Source organism: Xenopus tropicalis, chromosome 9 (genome assembly GCF_000004195.4).
Source record: "Xenopus tropicalis strain Nigerian chromosome 9, UCB_Xtro_10.0, whole genome shotgun sequence".
Classification (NCBI taxonomy): domain Eukaryota; kingdom Metazoa; phylum Chordata; class Amphibia; order Anura; family Pipidae; genus Xenopus; species Xenopus tropicalis.
Window position 1 is genome coordinate 26335448 of NC_030685.2, and position 18806 is coordinate 26354253.

The following is an 18806-nucleotide window of genomic DNA, read 5'->3' on the forward strand; positions in this document are numbered from 1 at the left end:
AAAAACAAGAATCTCAGTGCCATGAAAACATAACTTGCAGTTCATGGTAGATAATATTTTTTGGTACATTTTCTTTTAGATTTCTATTCACAAATTGCATCCTAATTTCATTTCCATAACATGATACAGCTCTTCTGGGACAGCGGCTCAACCACACTTGATTCTGCGGCGAATCTAACCTATTGTCTTCAGCGCTTTCACATGGAAGCGCGGACGCTTGATATTGACGTCAGAAGACCATCCAAAGCTATGGTCATAATAACAATATCACTGCGCTCTAAAAAATAGTCCACAACAATTGTCCTTATTTTCACGAATTCATCGAGCCTCTTTAATGAGATAGGACATTTAATCGTCAAAGCGGATGCAGTCTTAATTTATGGCTGGATTTTTTGTCTGTACCGATGGCGATTTTCCCAGATGCTGTAAAGCAGGCTTCTCGGCGCAAGGGCTGATGGGATTGGGAGCGGGCCCACTGCAGAGCGGGAGGTGGCGGATGCGGTGAGTTGTGGATGCTGCCGGTATAGAATGGTTTGCCGGGTACGGTGCACTTTGGGAAATAGTGTGCAATTGGGCTTCGCTGGGAGTGCAGGGCTACAGGGGATTGTTCTGCTCTCATGGGATGGCTGCATGGCTGGGAATAGAGGCAGAGAGAGGAGAGAACATCTGGCTGTATGTATAGGCTAGGGCTTTATCTAAAGGGGGATGCGCAGAGCCACAGTCTGAAGTTCCCCTGCTATAGGGAGCACTACTACTCCCAGCATCCCCGAGCAGCCGGAGTCAGCGGGGTTACTAGAAGTTACAGAATAACAGCAGCTGCAGGGTGTATACATACACATATTGTATATCCTGAGTGTATATAACCTCTGTGCTTGCACCTACTCTCCCTCCTTATGGCTTCCCAGGGATGATACCCTCTCATTCTATTAGCCCAGTAGCTACAGCTTTTATTGTATCTCAGCCATTCATGCAGAGCCCCAGTGATAAAGGGAATTCTCTGTTTATGGCCAATGGCTGCTGCTATGTGTTCTTTTCAGTCACTGTGCTGTATGGCTCCATGTTGTTAAGCTGACAGTTTGCAGTTGGTCATTACTTGATTTTACATTGTGTTCCATTTCTATACCCACATGGGTTGAGGTTGCATTTGGACTTTATTATACTGGCAAGTGCCTACAAATTCTGATTCGGGTTCATGGCAATTCAGTGTCAGATTCATTTTTTAAAGTCAGATGCTTATATTCCCCCTTACAAATGCACTTTAAATTCATTCATATGTGTAAAATGCCCTCCTTTGCTTGTGTATCCAGCAATGTATGTTCTTTCTTTTGTTCTGCACTTTTATTTCTGTTTGCCAGAACCCAATGGGAGAGTAGTACCTTTCTTATAAACATAAACAGAGCAGTTTGCCTTGAATTTGTTAGTCCATCTAATATTAATATATTTATAAAATATTTTGTACTTTCCAACTGACATCATTTAGAGCACCCATACCCTGCAGTAAACATTATTTGATTATTTATCTGGTTTCAATTCTGACATTCCTTGCTTCCAGTATTATATAAATATGTATATAATGATACTTCTGTGTCCGGTTATGCAGTGATGAGCTAGGGCTACTGGGGTTTGCATATGGTGGACTGTGATTATATAACTTTGTTTCTGTCTGTGCTGCATGACAGGCTACAGTAGAATTTTTTGCCTATTTAACTCCTTAATAGAAGGTTCTGCTATGTATACTAACTGTATATGTATAATGCCTGTATGGGATAGGAATAAAAGTACAAAATCGGATCAATGGAGCAATTACATGCATTGTTTACCCTGCATGCACTTGCTTCATTGCGCTGGGTTTGTACTTTTATTCCTATCCTGTTAGGGACTTATCATGTAACTGTTCCCACATCGTAGTGTTATAGCTTGCTGTTGGAGCCAGTGAGAAAGAGCGAGAGCGTATAACCGAAGGGGTGGTAGCGACACTGTTTTCATTAGCCAGCACATACACTTAAGATCTTACAGGAGAATAAGTGTCTGTTACTACTGTATGAGAGCGACTTCTGAAACCTTTGAAGGTGCCAAACATGTCAAATAGTACATTATTTAAAGTTGCACAGTACTTTCTCTTCCTGGTCACAAGTCTCCTGGTTGGATTGTAACCCTTTATTTTTCCAGGATTGTTAATCAAATGGATATGTAGCGTCAGATAATTATACTTGGGTTTAGCCATTGCATACTATTTTTTTTTATAGTTCAAAAGTTTTGTTTTAGTTCTTTCTAGATGCTGATGTTTGAAACAAACTTGTGGTTAGACTTTGGTCAATATGTTCAGGAACTGGGTTTCTTTGTATCTTACGGGATAATACATATAGTACATAAGCACTTGTACTATATGTAGCACTTGTAATGAGTGTGTTAAGGTATGTCATACTGCAGGAGTCCTTAAACTATGGCCCCCAATGTAATTTACCCGGCCCCCTGCTGCGTCCTCACCCCTGGCTACTACGTGTCTGTCCTTGGCCACAGCACGTCTCCGTATCCCACCGGGCGACGCTCAGCGTCATTAGTCTGGCCCCCCCAACAGTCTGAGGGACCGTGAACTGGCCCCCTGTTTACAAAGTTTGAGGATCCCTGTCATACTCTAACAGTTCTGTCGTGAATCTGAATGTAATACATTTTTAACTCAGGCCCCCAAAGCCCTGACAGTTCTCCATGCAAAGTGTGCTATCTGTTCTGTAGTGTCCTTATGGTGGGTCTTCCTCTGTTGCTCAGCCTTGGAGCTTTGAGTGATAAGAAGATACACCTGTCAGTCAAAGCTGAGCACATCTGATAGTTGCTTGATGGCAGACTGCAAAATAGCTTGGGGAGCATGCTCAGTTGTGAATAAAGAAAAATATTTTTAAAAAGGGTACCGATTGAGATAAATGTCATCAGCTGTCGCTTTTGTTTTCCCAAATGAACCAGTCCAAACTATAGACCAGTGGCTCAGTTTAAATAGACCATAATTTTGGTTCCTGTTACTTAGCAATTTTGAGAAGCTTTTATACCTGGCCACATCCATTTCAAATAGCTCCAGTGGCTTTATCGTATAGTCATCACATCTGTTTCCATGTCAACCAAATTTTCAGGTTTGAGCAATTAAAGGGCATTTTAATTGTGTGCTTTTTTGACAAAGGTGTTTGTGTGTGCTCATGTGGTAGTGTGTAAGCACAACTTATAAGATCAGATTGCTTTTAGTTCACCCCTGTTCAGCTGTTTTCAGTGTCTATGGTCAATGGCACGCAAGGTGGGATCCAGCCATTTTATTTCCCCATTGATTTCCAGCTAAGTGGGCAGTCAATAAAGACATTCAGAACATTCCCCATTAATTTATATGGCAGTCACCTTGGACCTACAGGTGCACATGTAGGGCAGGTGATAGTTACTCTGAAATGCTAAAGTTAGTATTAGAGACCGACGTTCTACTGACCCATTAAGATACCCATTAATCTAAGCACAAGCTTGGCATTGCTCAGAATCACCCCTTGAGTCGTTATCCTAATGTTACAGAATGTTGCTTTTTGTTTCCAGTGGAGGGCCCATTCGGCCTTGAGTGGAAAGAGTTCTGGTGCATTTTGATGACTTTAGGAGAAAGAGAGAGACCAATACATAATCACATACTTATCTAAACTATATATATATTATCATATAGCCACTGACCCTAAACACCTTCTAGCTTGTTTTTATGACTGAGGTAGAGTCTAGCAGCAGGTTACCCGCAAGAAAAGTGTGATTATATGATGTTTGTGGGTGTAGATTATATGATGGATGTGGCTATAGATGCGGGTTGTGGGTCTTATCCATATTTCTTTTATTATATTATCTAATTTACCCATCTAATTTTTTTTTATTTAAACATTATTTTTTCTACTTTGTTAGGAGTTTCTTGTTTATTATTGTTTCTTAAATTTTAGTTTTTTGCAACGATTTAGAGAACTACATTTATCATAGTGACATAAACTTTGGTGCATCTTTTCTCCCTTTGCAGGTGAGATGACAGCTCAGTTCTCTTAGTGACTATAACTAAAAACTTCCAAAAAAAAAATGGCCTTCGTACCTCCGGCCGGACCCACTGTGGTCGACCAGACTACACTTATGAAGAAGTACCTGCAGTTTGTGGCTGCACTCACTGATGTCAACACCCGTAAGTCTCTTTTTTTGATAGGCTCTGTCTACACCGCATGAGAAAAAGGAAATTTCCCCTGCTGTATTTTCTAAGAGGACTGTGTGCGGCATAAGGCTTAAGACTCCTAAACAGTGATACACCGTGACTATTCTCATGGTTTCATATATGCGTGCCTGTATGTGACTGTATTGCAGATCTTTGTGCGGATCTGTGGATCCATTAATTTATGATTCTGGTTGTAACCCCCTAACTCTGTCTTTTTCAGCTGATGAAACAAAGTTGAAAATGATGCAAGAGGTCAGCGAGAACTTTGAGGTAGGTATGTGGGTGAGTGAGTATTAAAGGAAATATACAGCTATAGTGCTATTAGTATTAGATGGCCTTGCATGTTCTGGAACAGTGTGCTAGTTTAACTTCACATTTATGTAATTAATATATACTGCTATGTCAAATTTTGTTAAAAGGGGCAGTTGCCGTCTTATTCCGACTTTACAGACTAACATAAAGGGCAAAATGATGAGATCATCAGACTTGACTCCCCACAGTGTGACTCGTGGCACTTGTGTGTGTTTGTGTGCATGTTTGTGCATGTGGGTGACTGGTTGAGTGTGAGTGAGCACCTTTCACATGGGTTCCTGAGAGCTAAACTGATAAGATCTGATTGCTTTCTGCAGAATGATGAGAATATCCCGCTTGATTCCCCACTTTAGTGTGAATTGTGACTCGCTTGTTTGTTTGTGTGTGTGTATCTGTATTGGATGTGGAGTTGATAGTTAGTGCATGTTTCACACGGGGAACTGAGAGTAAAACTGATAAGATCTGATTGCTTTTATTTGCACATGTATTTTATCATCTAATGTGCGCTTTTTTATATGGCACATGTAATTTCTTCACCTCATATCCATGGTATCTCATACCTACTGTTTTGGTCAGACGTACCAGACTATATTACCCCTGAATCTATGGCTAGCAGTATGTTTAATCATCATTAGTGGGTATTTCAAACTTAAAGCTAACTTACTTGTTTCTTACAAAAATTCTGTTTTGTTGGCAAAAAGTATTTCCCTGTTGTTTACACCCATATGATGGCATTACGCATAAAATACTAATACAAAAATACATTTTTCTATGGGACTGGTGGCTTTCAAGCTTTTAGAACCTGTTGTTCCTTGCAGGGAGCATTGAGACCTGGACTAAATAAATATGTATTTTGTTTTATTCCTTTTTTAGAATGTCACCACCTCGCCCCAGTATTCCACTTTCCTGGAGCACATCATTCCACGCTTCCTTACTTTTCTACAAGATGGGGAAGTTCAGTTCCTGCAGGAGAAACCCGCTCAGGTATCTTTAAAACTGAGGGGCATTATCCAACCTAAGAGCTAGGCTCCAATTCCTCTAGGGTTTAAATAGTGTTCTTTTATCATTGGGTTTCTGCATTATAGCCAGTAGATCGCTTGATGATGTTGGGAGGTGTAACCCTCCGCTATATTTAGTCATAACATTATTCTTCACAAAGTTTTGTTTTTCCTTTCTTCCCAGCAACTACGGAAACTGGTCCTAGAAATCATCCACAGAATCCCCACCAATGAACACCTTCGGCCGCACACAAAAAACGTCCTTTCTGTAATGTTCCGCTTCCTTGAGGTACGTTCTTACAAACCTGATAGAAGGAAGAATAGAGTTAGGAATGTCCATGCTGCTGGTCCCAAGCTTTTGTTGATCTATAATTCCTATGGCATGATGGGGAATTTTACCTTCTTTACAGCTTAGGGGCAGCAGTTTGGACTTTTCTTGTATATTAAACTTATAAATAAAGAAGGGGCATTTATACTCTAGAGTTCAGAGTGCATTCTGTCTTCCCATTGCTAGACCGAGAATGAAGAGAATGTACTCATCTGCCTGAGGATCATTATTGAGCTGCACAAACAATTCAGGCCGCCCATCACTCAAGAGGTAAGCCATCTGTGTACTTTGCTACACAAAATGAGGGACAAACCAGTTTTATGTGGCCTGTATGCACTAATGTGATGGATGAGCTCCATGATTATATGAAATATATGGTTCATATGTATTTGTATACTTACATGTCAATAAATATTTTCTTTTTATAGATTCATCATTTTCTGGACTTCGTCAGGCAGATTTATAAGGATCTTTCCAAAGTTGTGGTAAGGATTTACATCTGGTTTCTGGTTTTCAATTTTTATTATGGCAAGACCTATGAAATGCAGAAATACACATTTCCCAGTGTTATAACATTAAAACACACCAATCTGTAACACACACCTGTAGCGTTACTTGCCATTTTAAACACGGCTGGTTCTGGCTGTCAAAGAACCTCTGAGCTGCTATGATGCCACATTCTTTGAAGCTGTTTCATGTTGTTGCTTTCTTTAATTGAACACACAGTAAAGACCATTATATAAAAATAAGGAAACTCTTGATCAGGACTTGAACGAATCAGGTCCATGACCCTTAAGGCTAATGCCAGACGAGACGTAGGGCTGATATTTTCGACAAGCGGAAAAACGCTTGCTGAAAATACCGCCCTACGCCTCCTACTTGTGCCTGCACCCGAATGAATGAGATACGCTCGGGTGCAGGCACATGTCGCCCAAATACGCATAAAAACGCAAGACTTTGCATTCTCTCGTGTTTTTATGCGTATATCGGCTACATGTGCCTGCACCCGAGCGTATTCTATTCATTCGGGTGCAGGCACATGTAGGAGGCGTAGGGCGGAATTTTCAGCAATCGCTTTTCCGCTTGCCGAAAATATCCGCCCTACGCCTCGTCTGGCATTAGCCTAATTTCATGGCCAGCTTAGATTCACTTACCGCTGCTGGGGTCACTAGACATTAGGCTTAGGTTTAAATTATAACACTAAGCCTGAGGTATGGAGAGCATTTATGCTTAAAGGGCCACGCATATTAGGTTTTATAGTGATGTAATTATTTTTTTCCCTATATTTCTGTTAACTCCCTTTTCTTCATCCTTTCCTTAATGTTAATCTTCTTACTCCTATGTATACAAGAACCGCTACTTTGAGAATCCTCCTGTAATTGCTGATAACACAGTTCCTGCTCCGGAAATGGTTGGCATGATTTCTACCATAGTGGTGAAAGTGAATCCAGAACGGGACGACAGTGAAACCAGAACTGTAAGTCTTATGACCGGTGTCATTGGCAGGTGAAGGGATGTATACAGAATAAGGCAGATTGTTATTGGTCATTAATCAAAAATGCTAGAGTGGGTTACCGTCCCCCCCCCCCCCCCCAAATACAGTGACATTTCCTCCTACAGTCAGTAGGAAATCGTTATCACAATGAGCCAGTTCAATAAAATGAAAAACACTGTTTGAGGAGGCCCCAAATTTTAGTTTGGTGAGCTAAACTTTAAGGCAACTTAAATACAAATTTTGGCTGAATACTTGCGTGCACTTGCATGTAAATGTATGCTCTAATGTGCATTGATCGAACGCTGGATATAAAGAGTATTTCTCTTGCAGGTGTCTGTGGGACACAGGGACCATGGGTATAGTAGGTACCAGCAGGAGGCAGGACACTAGAAGAGGAAGAAGAGAACTAACCCCTCCTCCCTGCTACTATACCCCCACGTACTTCCTGCCTAAGCCAGTTTTTTTCTAGTGTCCCACAAGGAGACAGGATCATCCTACTCTTCGAGTCTGTTTTCTTCAGCCAGATTCAATCTGGCAACCGGGGTCGTCCTAGAGGCCTCCAACAGGAGCTACTCTACTTAGGCTTCCCCCTACGTGGGAAAAAGTGAGGACGCTGGGGCACGTAAGTTACAGCCCTGCAGACACCCTGCCTCTGAATACAGAGCGCAGAAGCTGCCCAGCGCCTCCCAGTACTGTGCCTACTATCTGGCATTAAAGCGTGCCTCTCATAGTAGCCCTGCTCCCGGCAGGCTATTCAGCCCAACCAACCCCCTTTCTCTACAGCTCTGCCTTCTCCGTCCTAAGCCAGCCCTCAAGTGCTATCTCTTCCCCTTGCTCCCCTTCCTAGTCTGCCCGGCTCAGCCCTGCCTGCCTGCCTGCCAGCACTGCCTCTGCCTCCAGCCTCTTACCTTCACAAGCGCCGTTCACTGTAGGCCCCATGCGGCTCTTCTGTAGCGTCTATCCTCCATGCGTTCCAGCGATGCGTTCCACTTCCTGCTCGGCGGTGACGTCAGCGATCTTTGCGCCACTTCTCCACTTGGGTGCCCTCTCCTTCTATCCTCCGGATCGCACGGCCACTTCTGCTCCTTCTGAACAACTCCAAGAACAGCAATCCCTGGGCAGAGGCACTGGCACACAGGGCTCACAGGGACCACGGTCTATTTTTTTCTACTACTACTGGCAGGGGTCAGGCGCTGGCTAGAGGGAGAAAGGCATTAAGGGGGTTGGGTCCTTATTGGGGACTGTATGTGTGTATATTTCTAATGCTTCTCTACTGCTTTTATGCATTGCTAAGCACTTAAAGCACCTCTCTCCCAGAGCACATGTAATTTTTCCATATTACCTTCTAGATAGGTGTATTAACACTACACTTTCTCTGGATATTATTTTGGCATGTACTGACCTTATGTACTAGCTCCCCAACAGGCACTGTACTAGCTTTGTACTGACACTGTGTACTAGCTCTGTACTGGCACTACCATACACGGGTCGTTATTCTGTTTACACCCCTTTTTTCTGCATTGGCACCATAACTCTTGTAGTGCTCTGCATTAATATTCGCTTGCTCCTACACTAACTCTTTCAGTCCTATGGCAGAGGGCAATTCAGGGGGCCCCTTTTCCAGGGGGGCTTCCAGCTCCTCCAAGGTCAAATTTCTCGCCTGCGCCAGGTGCTGCAAACGCCTACCTTCCGGCAGAAAGGAACCACTTTGCTCCTCCTGCTCCAAAACTACGGCTGAAACTGCTTCCCAGGCCCAGGACCCTACTCCACCGGTCCAAGCTGCCGAACCTGCGGATGATGCCACTCCTGCAGATGCACACACAGCACAGATACCGACCGCGGCTCCTAGCCAGGACCCTCCATCCTGGGCAGTCTCTCTATCCACGGGCATTCCCAAACTGGCCGCATGTCTGGACAAACTCCTGGACAAGCTAGATCGGGAAGACTCGGACACTCGTCCCAAATCCCTCAAACGTCATGTCCCCATGCATGCCGAGGACTACAGCGACTCAGAATCACCTCAACTATCAGCCGACTGGGACAGACAGTCACTAAGTGAGGGCGAGATATCGGATGATGATGACCTTGCCGACACCGAGGAACCTTCCAGACCTCCATCAGAAGCCGTAGATTCTCTCATCGCGGCAGTAATCTCCTGCCTCGATCTCAAGACCCCAGAGTCTCAGAGCTCAGCACAAACGCTTTTCAAACGCCAGAAAAAGCTACTTTCCATGTTTCCTACTCATGAACAGCTAGACAGCATCATTCAGTCAGAGTGGGATCAGCCAGAGAAGCGCTTTCAAGCCAATAGGAGGTTCCAGCGCTCCTACCCATTCCCTCAGGAAACCCTTCATAAGTGGTCTACGCCACCTTCAGTCGATGCTCCCGTCTCGCGCCTTTCCAAGAACACTGCCCTTCCGGTCCCCGACGCTTCCTCATTCAAGGATTCCATGGACAAAAAGACGGAAGGTTTCCTCAGAGCCGCATTTACAGCGGCCGGAGAAAGTCTGAGACCGGTTTTGGCATCGGCATGGGTATCTCGGGCCATACAATCCTGGTCCGACTCCCTCATGGAGGGAATCAACTCTGGCGCCGCCAGACAAGAATTAGCGACCCTGGCATCCCAGATCAAAGATGCCAATGAATACCTGTGCGAAGCATCCCTGGACGCGGCTCAAGCCATCAGCCGCACATCAGCTCTTTCGGTAGCGGCACGTCGTTCTCTATGGCTTAAACTGTGGTCAGCCGACCTCTCATCCAAAAAGTCTCTAACCTCCATCCCCTTCAAGGGCAAGCTCCTGTTCGGTCCTGAACTGGACAAAATCATCAGCCAGGCTACCGGAGGAAAGAGCACCCTACTCCCACAACCGAAGAACCGTACCTCCTTTCGACGGGGACGCTTCTTTCGTGGAAGGCCATCTAGGACATCATCATCATCATCCAGGGACTACCAATCTCAGTCCTCCAACAAGCCTAGATTTCAGGGCCGTCCAAAATTTTCCTGGCAAAATAAGAAACCCCAAGGCAAGACTTCCAACAAGGCTGCCACAGCATGACTACCTTCCACAACAAAACTTCACCCCGGTAGGAGGCAGACTCCGCCTATTCCGAGACGAGTGGCTTCGCCTCACCGCCGGACCCGTGGGTACACGAAATAATCTCCTCAGGCTATCGGCTCGAATTCGTGTCCAGACCACCAAACCATTTCTTCATGTCAAGACTCCCCCCAGATTCAAACAAACAGAAGGCATTCCTCACCATCATCCAGGACCTGCTGGACGAAAGGGTGATTGTCCCGGTCCCTTCGGGAGAAAAATATCGAGGTTTCTACTCCAACCTCTTTATCGTTCCAAAGAAGGACGGATCATTCCGACCCGTCCTAGACCGGAAGCAACTCAACGCCTTCATTCGCTTTTCCCGATTCAAGATGGAGTCTCTACATGTGCCGATTTTCCCTCCCCATTGGAAGTTTTTGCGGTTTGCTCTCAAAAACCAGCATTTCCAGTTCACCGCACTCCCCTTCGGCCTCACCTCGGCCCCCCGGATATTTACCAAAATCATGTCGGCGGCCGCAGCCTATCTGAGATCACGAGGGGTCTCCATCACACCCTACCTGGACGACCTACTCTTAAAGGCCCCCTCCCTACCAGCATCCATATCCCAACTCTCTCTGGTTATGGAATCTCTGACCGCTCTGGGGTGGAAGATCAACAAGGCAAAGTCCAAACTAACACCATCCCAACGCATGCCCTTCCTAGGCATGGTTTTCGACACGGCCGAGCAGAGGGTTTTTCTACCACCAGACAAGATCGCCAGAATCCAGAGCCTAGTCCGGCAACTTCTACACAACCCCCAGCCTCCAGTCCGCCTGGCCATGCAGGTACTGGGGTCACTCGTATCCTCCATAGAAGCAGTTCCCTTCGCCCAATTCCACCTAAGGACCCTACAGTGGAACATCCTGGATCAATGGAACCGCAGCTCTCTGTCCCAGCCACTCAAACTACTGCCCAAAACGAAAGTGGCTCTGACCTGGTGGCTCAACCCGACGCACCTGGAGAAGGGACGCCCCCTACAAGCACCCCAATGGCTCATCCTTACTACGGACGCCAGCCTCCAAGGCTGGGGCGCAGTCCTGGGCCATCTCTCAGCTCAGGGAACCTGGACGACTGCAGAAGCCCGCCTTCCGATCAATATTCTGGAAATCAGAGCGGTACGCCTAGCTCTCGGGCACTGGCAGAACCAAATCGCAGGGCGCGACATCAAAGTCCAATCGGACAACGCCACCACGGTCGCATACCTCAATCACCAAGGGGGCACAAGGAGCCGGCAAGCCCTCAACGAAGTCAGCCGCATCCTGACGTGGGCAGAAGCGAGGGAAGTCCGCCTCTCTGTCATCTACATTCCCGGCCTCGAAAACTGGCAGGCCGACTACCTCAGCAGACAACGGATCGATCCGGGGGAATGGGCCCTGAACCCCGGAATATTCCAGGACATCGTGGCCCGCTGGGGACTTCCAGAAGTGGACCTCATGGCCTCCCGTCAAAACCGCAAGGTGACACAATTCATGTCCAGATGCTGAGACCCCTTAGCGTTGGCAGCGGATGCCTTAACGACCAGGTGGGACTTCGATCTCGCATACGCTTTCCCGCCTCTTCCTCTTCTACCAAGGGTCATCAGAAAGATCAGAGCGGAACGATGCACAGTCATTCTGATAGCTCCACATTGGCCCAGAAGAGCATGGTTCACCGAACTGGTGGCTCTCAGCCGAGCAGAACCGTGGCCACTACCTCAGATCCCCGACCTTCTCGTTCAGGGACCAATCCTCCATCCCGATCCAACCTTCCTGAATACGTACCATGATGGCAGCCAGAAAACCCGTTTCCTCTAAGACCTACCACCGGGTATGGAAAACTTACAGAGATTGGTGCAACCAGGCTGGTCTTTCCTTTTAGGACCTATCGGTCCCGCGCCTCCTGTCCTTCCTACAATCAGGTCTAGACATCCATCAAATCTCAAATCTCTGCACTATCCATCCTCTTCCAACAACGGCTAGCCATTTTACCCGACGTGGTCACATTCGTTCAAGGGGTATCTCACATTTGCCCTCCCTTCCGGGAACCTCTGCCCCCGTGGGATCTCAACCTGGTACTAACGGCTCTACAAGCGCCTCCTTTTGAGCCTCTAGCCACCATTCCCCTATCCTGGCTAACCTGGAAAACGGTATTCCTTCTGGCCATCGCCTCAGCTCGAAGGGTGTCAGAAATCAATGCACTGTCCAGCCAACCTCCATACCTGATATTTCACGAGGATCGAGCAGTACTACGGACCCTACCATCCTTTGTTCCCAAGGTGGTATCGGTCTTCCACATCAATCAGGACATCACCATCCCATCATTCTGCCCTAATCCGACATCCCCCAAGGAAGTGGCGCTACACTCCCTCGACCCAGTGAGGGCCCTCAAATTCTACCTACATCGCACACGAGCCACACGAGCCACAACCTCTCTGTTTATTCTCCATTCCGGCCAACGGAAAGGACACCAGGCATCCAAGACCACCATATCTCGCTGGATCTGGGAGGCAATACGCAGAGCCTACATCGCCCGCGGAAAATCTCCCCCCATTCGCATCACAGCTCATTCTACCCTGGGCATAGGATCCTCCTGGGCCTTCAGAAACAGAGCTTCAGCTGAACAGGTCTGCAGGGCCGCTACTTGGTCCTCCATTCATTCCTTCACCAAATTCTACCAAATTCTACCTTATGGTTCTTTGTGACAAAACTGGCTTAGGCAGGAAGTACGTGGGGGTATAGTAGCAGGGAGGAGGGGTTAGTTCTCTTCTTCCTCTTCTAGTGTCCTGCCTCCTGCTGGTACCTACTATACCCATGGTCCCTGTGTCCCACAGACACCCTGAGAGAAAAGGATTTAACGGTGAGTATCACAAAATCTCCTTTTTTATGACTCAAGCCAGCGGAAAGCATCAGGTTTATATGGCCTGGGATATATAGGGATATATATATACCCAGTCTTGTGTTTGGTGTGAATGGGAAATAAATAAATACAATGATCTGAAGTGAGGTTCTGCACAGGAACATTGTCACATATCCAGAGCAGTGAAATTCCCCCCCCCCCCCTCCCAAGTAGCACCAAAATCCATTGCTAAACAACCAACTGGTGTCCCATCATGCTTATGTTTCTAGTGCTCTTGGACTTGCATAGCACAATGTTGGCTTAAGTGAAAGGTTGTATTATTTACCTGCAAAAGTGGATGTGAATAGCTGTTTGTGAGATATTAATGTAGTTCTCATTTGTGCAGCACACTATCATCCCCAAGGGTTCCCTTTCCCTGAAGGTGCTGGCTGAGCTGCCCATCATAGTTGTTCTCATGTATCAGGTAAGGAACATCATACATAATTTAGAGGTTCATTTCTGTCAGAAGTTGCATCATTTTAAAGACCAGTTTTTACACAGTTTTTTTGTTTTGCTTTTTTCATTTTTCATTTCAACAATCTGCTTTAGAGCTCTTTTAATGTGTGTAATCTGCTTAAGTAGCAGTAGGAATCATGATTTGTAGCAGTTCTATTGTAGGCCTGGGAAAAATAATAATTTGGTGCCAGAAATGGAGAAAATTCAGTATGCAACTAATATTCTTTTGGCATCCAGATATATATTTCAACTGAAATATCCCTCTTTTGCCATCAGCTTTGGTTCAAGATATTTACAAGTGTATAACATGGGGATAATACCCTTTAATTCCTTGGCAATGTGTTGTACGTTGCTGTATGATAATTTGCTGAAATGGTTCCTACCTTTTCTAAACCAATAGAATCTTTACAGCAAACTGAAACCAGGTATTGATATATACCCACAATGCATTGCAGATCACTCTCTGATTCGGATTATTTCCCTTCTCCCTGCAGCTGTACAAGTTAAATATTCATAACGTAGTTTCAGAATTTGTCCCACTGATAATGAGTACTATCGTCACCCAAGTTTCTCCCAATGCCAGGTAAGGATAGCTATTCACTTTTGCTGCATGTAACAGAGCAACTAATATTCACTGTACAATCTTTCGGCTGAAGTTTTTCTATTTGTATGATTCTTATTTGGTTCTTTTAATATTGTTAGACATCTGGATATGAAGAGATCTGTAACACTAGTGCCTGTCAGTTTGAAACCAATGTTTCAGGGTTGTTGTTTCAGTGTTAAAAGTGGAGGATCACTTAACCATTGACAGACTTCTACTCATATACCCTAATGTCTCGGTCAGGATGAGCAGGCTGTGAAACTAGTTTCCAGTAACCCATTAAGCATATTGGTTACTAGCAGATAATCTATTCTGTAAAGCGCTGCGTAAATTGATGGCGCAATAATAATAATAGAGGTTGTAGTCCCATAGCTGAATATGTATTGGGTGTATTTGTCAGTACAAGGGTGAAGCCTATAGCTATGTTGTTCCTTAAAACATTTGCAGAATAAGAAAAGTTTTAAATTAAGCTTCTGTCCATGTTCTACTATTATGCTGGAAAATGCTGGTAACAGAGCATAGATGTGACTTGGTCTCAAAGGCAAGGGCTAATTAAAGCAAAATACCTGTACAACAATATTTTACACAAGAATAGGTACCTTCCAGAGCAACAGTAGATTTAACCCTGAGTGGCAATAGTGAAAACTAACAGATTTGCTTGAAACCCTTGTAGATAATAGTAATAAAGGCACTTGAGGAACTAGTGCCCAAAAACACAGGAACAAATAGATTTGTGTGCCACTGCCCTGAGGGTGCAGGACTGCAATGCCAGAAAAGAACATTAAGGCTTAACTCATAGTGTAGGTATGCAATGTGTAAGGTGTGTTTGACCAAAGGAGCTCATGTTCACCATTGTAAATCATCACATGACTATAGTATCAGCATTTTGTGATGTAATTATCTTTGTATTCTCTTCCATTTTAGGCAGCATAAACTGTACAATAAGGAGCTCTATGCTGACTTCATTGCTGCTCAGATCAAAACATTGTCATTTTTGGCTTATATCATAAGGATTTACCAGGTAAGCTGGAAGGACAGTCATTGGAAGCCAGCTATAGGCCATTGTGATGGCGTTGGTGTTTTTTCAGCTTTGGTCCTGTATATTTTTTGCAGGACATTGTTGCTAAACATTCCCAACAAATGGTGAAGGGCATGTTACAGCTTCTGACCAACTGCCCACCGGAGACGGCCCACTTGCGCAAGGAGCTCCTGATTGCCGCTAAGCACATTCTCAGCACAGATCTAAGAAGCCGTACGTATCTTTCTCTGTAACATATATACGAGCCGTATATTGGTATGAATGTACTGTGCCTGACACTAATTGCTGTGTTCCAGATGCCGGCAACTATAGCTAATAATTGTTCATTGCTATAATTGTAGAATTCATCCCATCTATGGATAAGCTATTTGATGAGTCCATTTTGATTGGTTCTGGATATACTGCCCGGGAGACCCTAAGGTATGAATTCTGAATGTGTAACTGCTGGTTGGTGGTTATATCCGATATGATGCGTGCAGTCACCCCAGCCATTTGTTACTTTGTTGACAGGCCTCTGGCTTACAGCACGTTAGCAGACCTTGTGCATCATGTCCGCCAGCATCTTCCCTTGAATGACTTGTCCCTCGCTGTCCAGCTTTTTGCCAAAAACATTGATGACGAGTCAATACCCAGCAGCATCCAGACCATGTCCTGCAAACTCTTGCTTAACCTGGTAGACTGCATCCGCTCCAAAAGTGAACAGGAGAATGGGAATGGGCGGGATATTCTGATGAGAATGCTGGAGGTATTGATATTTTTTGTTTTAGGCTCTTTTGGTCATTATTTTTTTTTTTTATATCTCTCTATATTATATTTATATTTATGCCTTCTTCTCAGGTATTTGTACTGAAGTTTCACACCATTGCCCGGTATCAGCTGTCGGCTATTTTCAAGAAGTGCAAGCCCCAGTCTGAGCTTTGTGCCTCAGATGCGATTTTACCCACTGTACCAACTCCTGCACCCACCACCCCAGCCAATGCGGCTCCCACCACCCCAGCAACTCCGCTCACACAGGTTTCACTCATGGTGTTTGATAAACAGGGGGAGAAAGACAAAGAAGACAAGCAAACCTTTCAAGTCACAGACTGTCGCAGTTTAGTGAAGACGCTGGTGTGTGGCGTAAAGACCATCACATGGGGCATTACATCGTGTAAAGCCCCTGGAGGTAAAGGATCCTATCATCCCCTGCTTGCACTTTGCCTCAATGCCTTTTATCCTGTACTCTAACTTTGTATTCTTCTTTGTTTTTTTTGCAGAGGCTCAGTTTGTGCCCAACAAGCAACTACAACCCAAAGAGACGCAGATTTATATCAAGCTGGTGAAGTATGCAATGCAAGCTTTGGATATTTATCAGGTACCTGCTCTTTTCTTTCACATGGCCATTAGTTAAAGTTATACTTCAATAACCCTTGCAGTGCTCCCACAACCACCTTTTATTTTTGCTTACAAATCCATGGCCATCTGTGCTTGGGGAATGCAATTGAAATTGTAATTAGACGTTTTGGCTTCTAGCTGCCCTTTGCTGTCTGTTGTTAGTCTTATAAAATAAGGATTTATTCCAAACGTTAGCCATACTGGTTCAGGTTAGCCTTTTATGAACTGCTTTGGCAATAGGCATCCCCAGTGTTTAAGGACTTCTGTTTATAAAATATGCTCCACAAAAGCCAAAGGATCTCAGTTTGGGCCTCACTGATACAGAATAAATGTCTTTCAGTCATTGTTCTGTTTGTCATATGTCTCTGCGTTGGATCTTACCATCCAGAACTGTTCTTGCTTACAGAGCAGATAAAATTCCATTGTAGAGTTCTTTCTGTTTTACTTATATAATTGCAACTTGTTTTCTAAAGTGTGGGCATTTCTTTGGTAGGTTCAGATTGCTGGGAATGGGCAAACCTATATCCGAGTAGCCAACTGCCAAACTGTGCGCATGAAAGAAGAGAAGGAGGTGCTGGAACATTTTGCTGGGGTTTTTACTATGATGAATCCCTTGACTTTCAAAGAAATCTTTCAGACTACTGTCCCGTATATGGTGGAGAGAATATCCAAAAATTATGCACTACAGGTATGTCGGTTTATATGCAGTTACTCTACCCACCAGGTTCTCTACAAAAGTATTTTTGTAGGATCATCTACTCCCTGTGTAACATAGGCCCTATTACAGCAGAACTAAAATCTATTGGGTGTTTTAACCTCAGTGATGGCCATGAATCTGATCCCAGACTGAGCTGCCAGCCATATCTGTGCATGAGAAATCTGCTTGTGTAGGGCTGTAACTTGCAGACGCCAGGCACCTGTGACTTTCCCTTGATGTGACTGGAACAAATTCTCTGTTTTGTTAGATTGTCGCCAACTCATTCCTGGCGAACCCCCAGACGTCTGCTCTCTTTGCTACAATCCTGGTGGAGTATTTGCTGGAACGGCTTCCAGAGATGGGTTCCAATGTCGAGCTGTCAAACTTGTACCTCAAGCTGTTCAAGCTGGTGTTTGGCTCTGTCTCACTCTTTGCTGCCGATAATGAGCAAATGCTAAAGGTAAGAGCTGGAATGAAGTTTCACAGCCACATATTCTATTTAATTAGCAAATCAGAGTTTACTCTGCAGGAATATTCCCCACTGGCAATGCTGCTGGCGGGAAATCATGTTTGCTTTATTTTATTATCATTATTATTATTATCTCAGGTTAACATGGATTTAAAGTTCATTTTTAAATTCATTTTTAAATTTTTTTTTTTTTTTTTCCCCACTGAGATAGTTATATAGATATCAATACATAGAGAGATTTTGATGGGAATAATTTGATTGTGTGTTCTTTTTGTGACAGCCTCATTTGCACAAAATTGTGAACAGCTCCATGGAACTTGCACAGACTGCCAAAGAGCCCTACAACTATTTCCTGCTGCTGCGTGCACTCTTCAGGTCCATTGGTGGGGGCAGCCATGACCTTCTGTATCAAGAGTTCCTGCCGTTGCTCCCAAATCTTCTGCAAGGTAAGTGCCCAGGACACAATGGATTCTTGCTTTTTCAGTTGTATGTATATATATATATATATACCCCGGGCTTCATTGGGTGTTATCATTTGCAGGGTTGAACATGCTACAGAGTGGCTTGCACAAGCAGCACATGAAAGATCTCTTTGTGGAACTGTGCCTCACCGTGCCTGTACGATTAAGTTCCTTATTACCTTACCTGCCTATGCTGATGGATCCCTTAGTATCTGCTCTGAATGGCTCCCAGACGTTAGTCAGCCAGGGACTCAGGACCTTGGAGCTGTGTGTGGACAATCTGCAGCCTGACTTCCTCTACGATCATATTCAGCCTGTCCGTGCTGAACTTATGCAGGTATTGACTTGATGTAACCAAAGAGAAGGTTATGTGGGGTTATTCATTTGCCTTTCATTATCTGTG

At 44.7% G+C, this 18806-nt stretch overlaps 1 protein-coding gene across 3 annotated transcripts in view; it reads left to right on the forward strand.

The window, feature by feature from the left end:
• Positions 1-272: 272 nt before the first annotated feature.
• Positions 273-18806, forward strand: part of trrap (transformation/transcription domain-associated protein) — a 109584-nt gene continuing 91050 nt past the window's right edge. The window contains exons 1-20 of one of the 3 annotated variants that reach the window (XM_012970817.3): positions 273-540; positions 4022-4177; positions 4425-4474; positions 5390-5500; positions 5699-5803; positions 6029-6112; positions 6271-6327; positions 7194-7319; positions 13653-13730; positions 14257-14345; positions 15288-15384; positions 15477-15615; positions 15744-15822; positions 15913-16147; positions 16240-16567; positions 16659-16756; positions 17270-17464; positions 17742-17933; positions 18223-18388; positions 18484-18740. In XM_012970817.3, coding sequence (XP_012826271.1) covers positions 4078-4177; positions 4425-4474; positions 5390-5500; positions 5699-5803; positions 6029-6112; positions 6271-6327; positions 7194-7319; positions 13653-13730; positions 14257-14345; positions 15288-15384; positions 15477-15615; positions 15744-15822; positions 15913-16147; positions 16240-16567; positions 16659-16756; positions 17270-17464; positions 17742-17933; positions 18223-18388; positions 18484-18740 — 2586 coding nt within the window. In that variant the 5' untranslated portion in view covers positions 273-540; positions 4022-4077. Of the gene's footprint in view, positions 541-588; positions 673-4021; positions 4178-4424; positions 4475-5389; positions 5501-5698; positions 5804-6028; positions 6113-6270; positions 6328-7193; positions 7320-13652; positions 13731-14256; positions 14346-15287; positions 15385-15476; positions 15616-15743; positions 15823-15912; positions 16148-16239; positions 16568-16658; positions 16757-17269; positions 17465-17741; positions 17934-18222; positions 18389-18483; positions 18741-18806 lie in introns of those variants that run through there. The other 2 variants (XM_002931947.5, XM_012970818.3) reach the window with 2 other exon arrangements.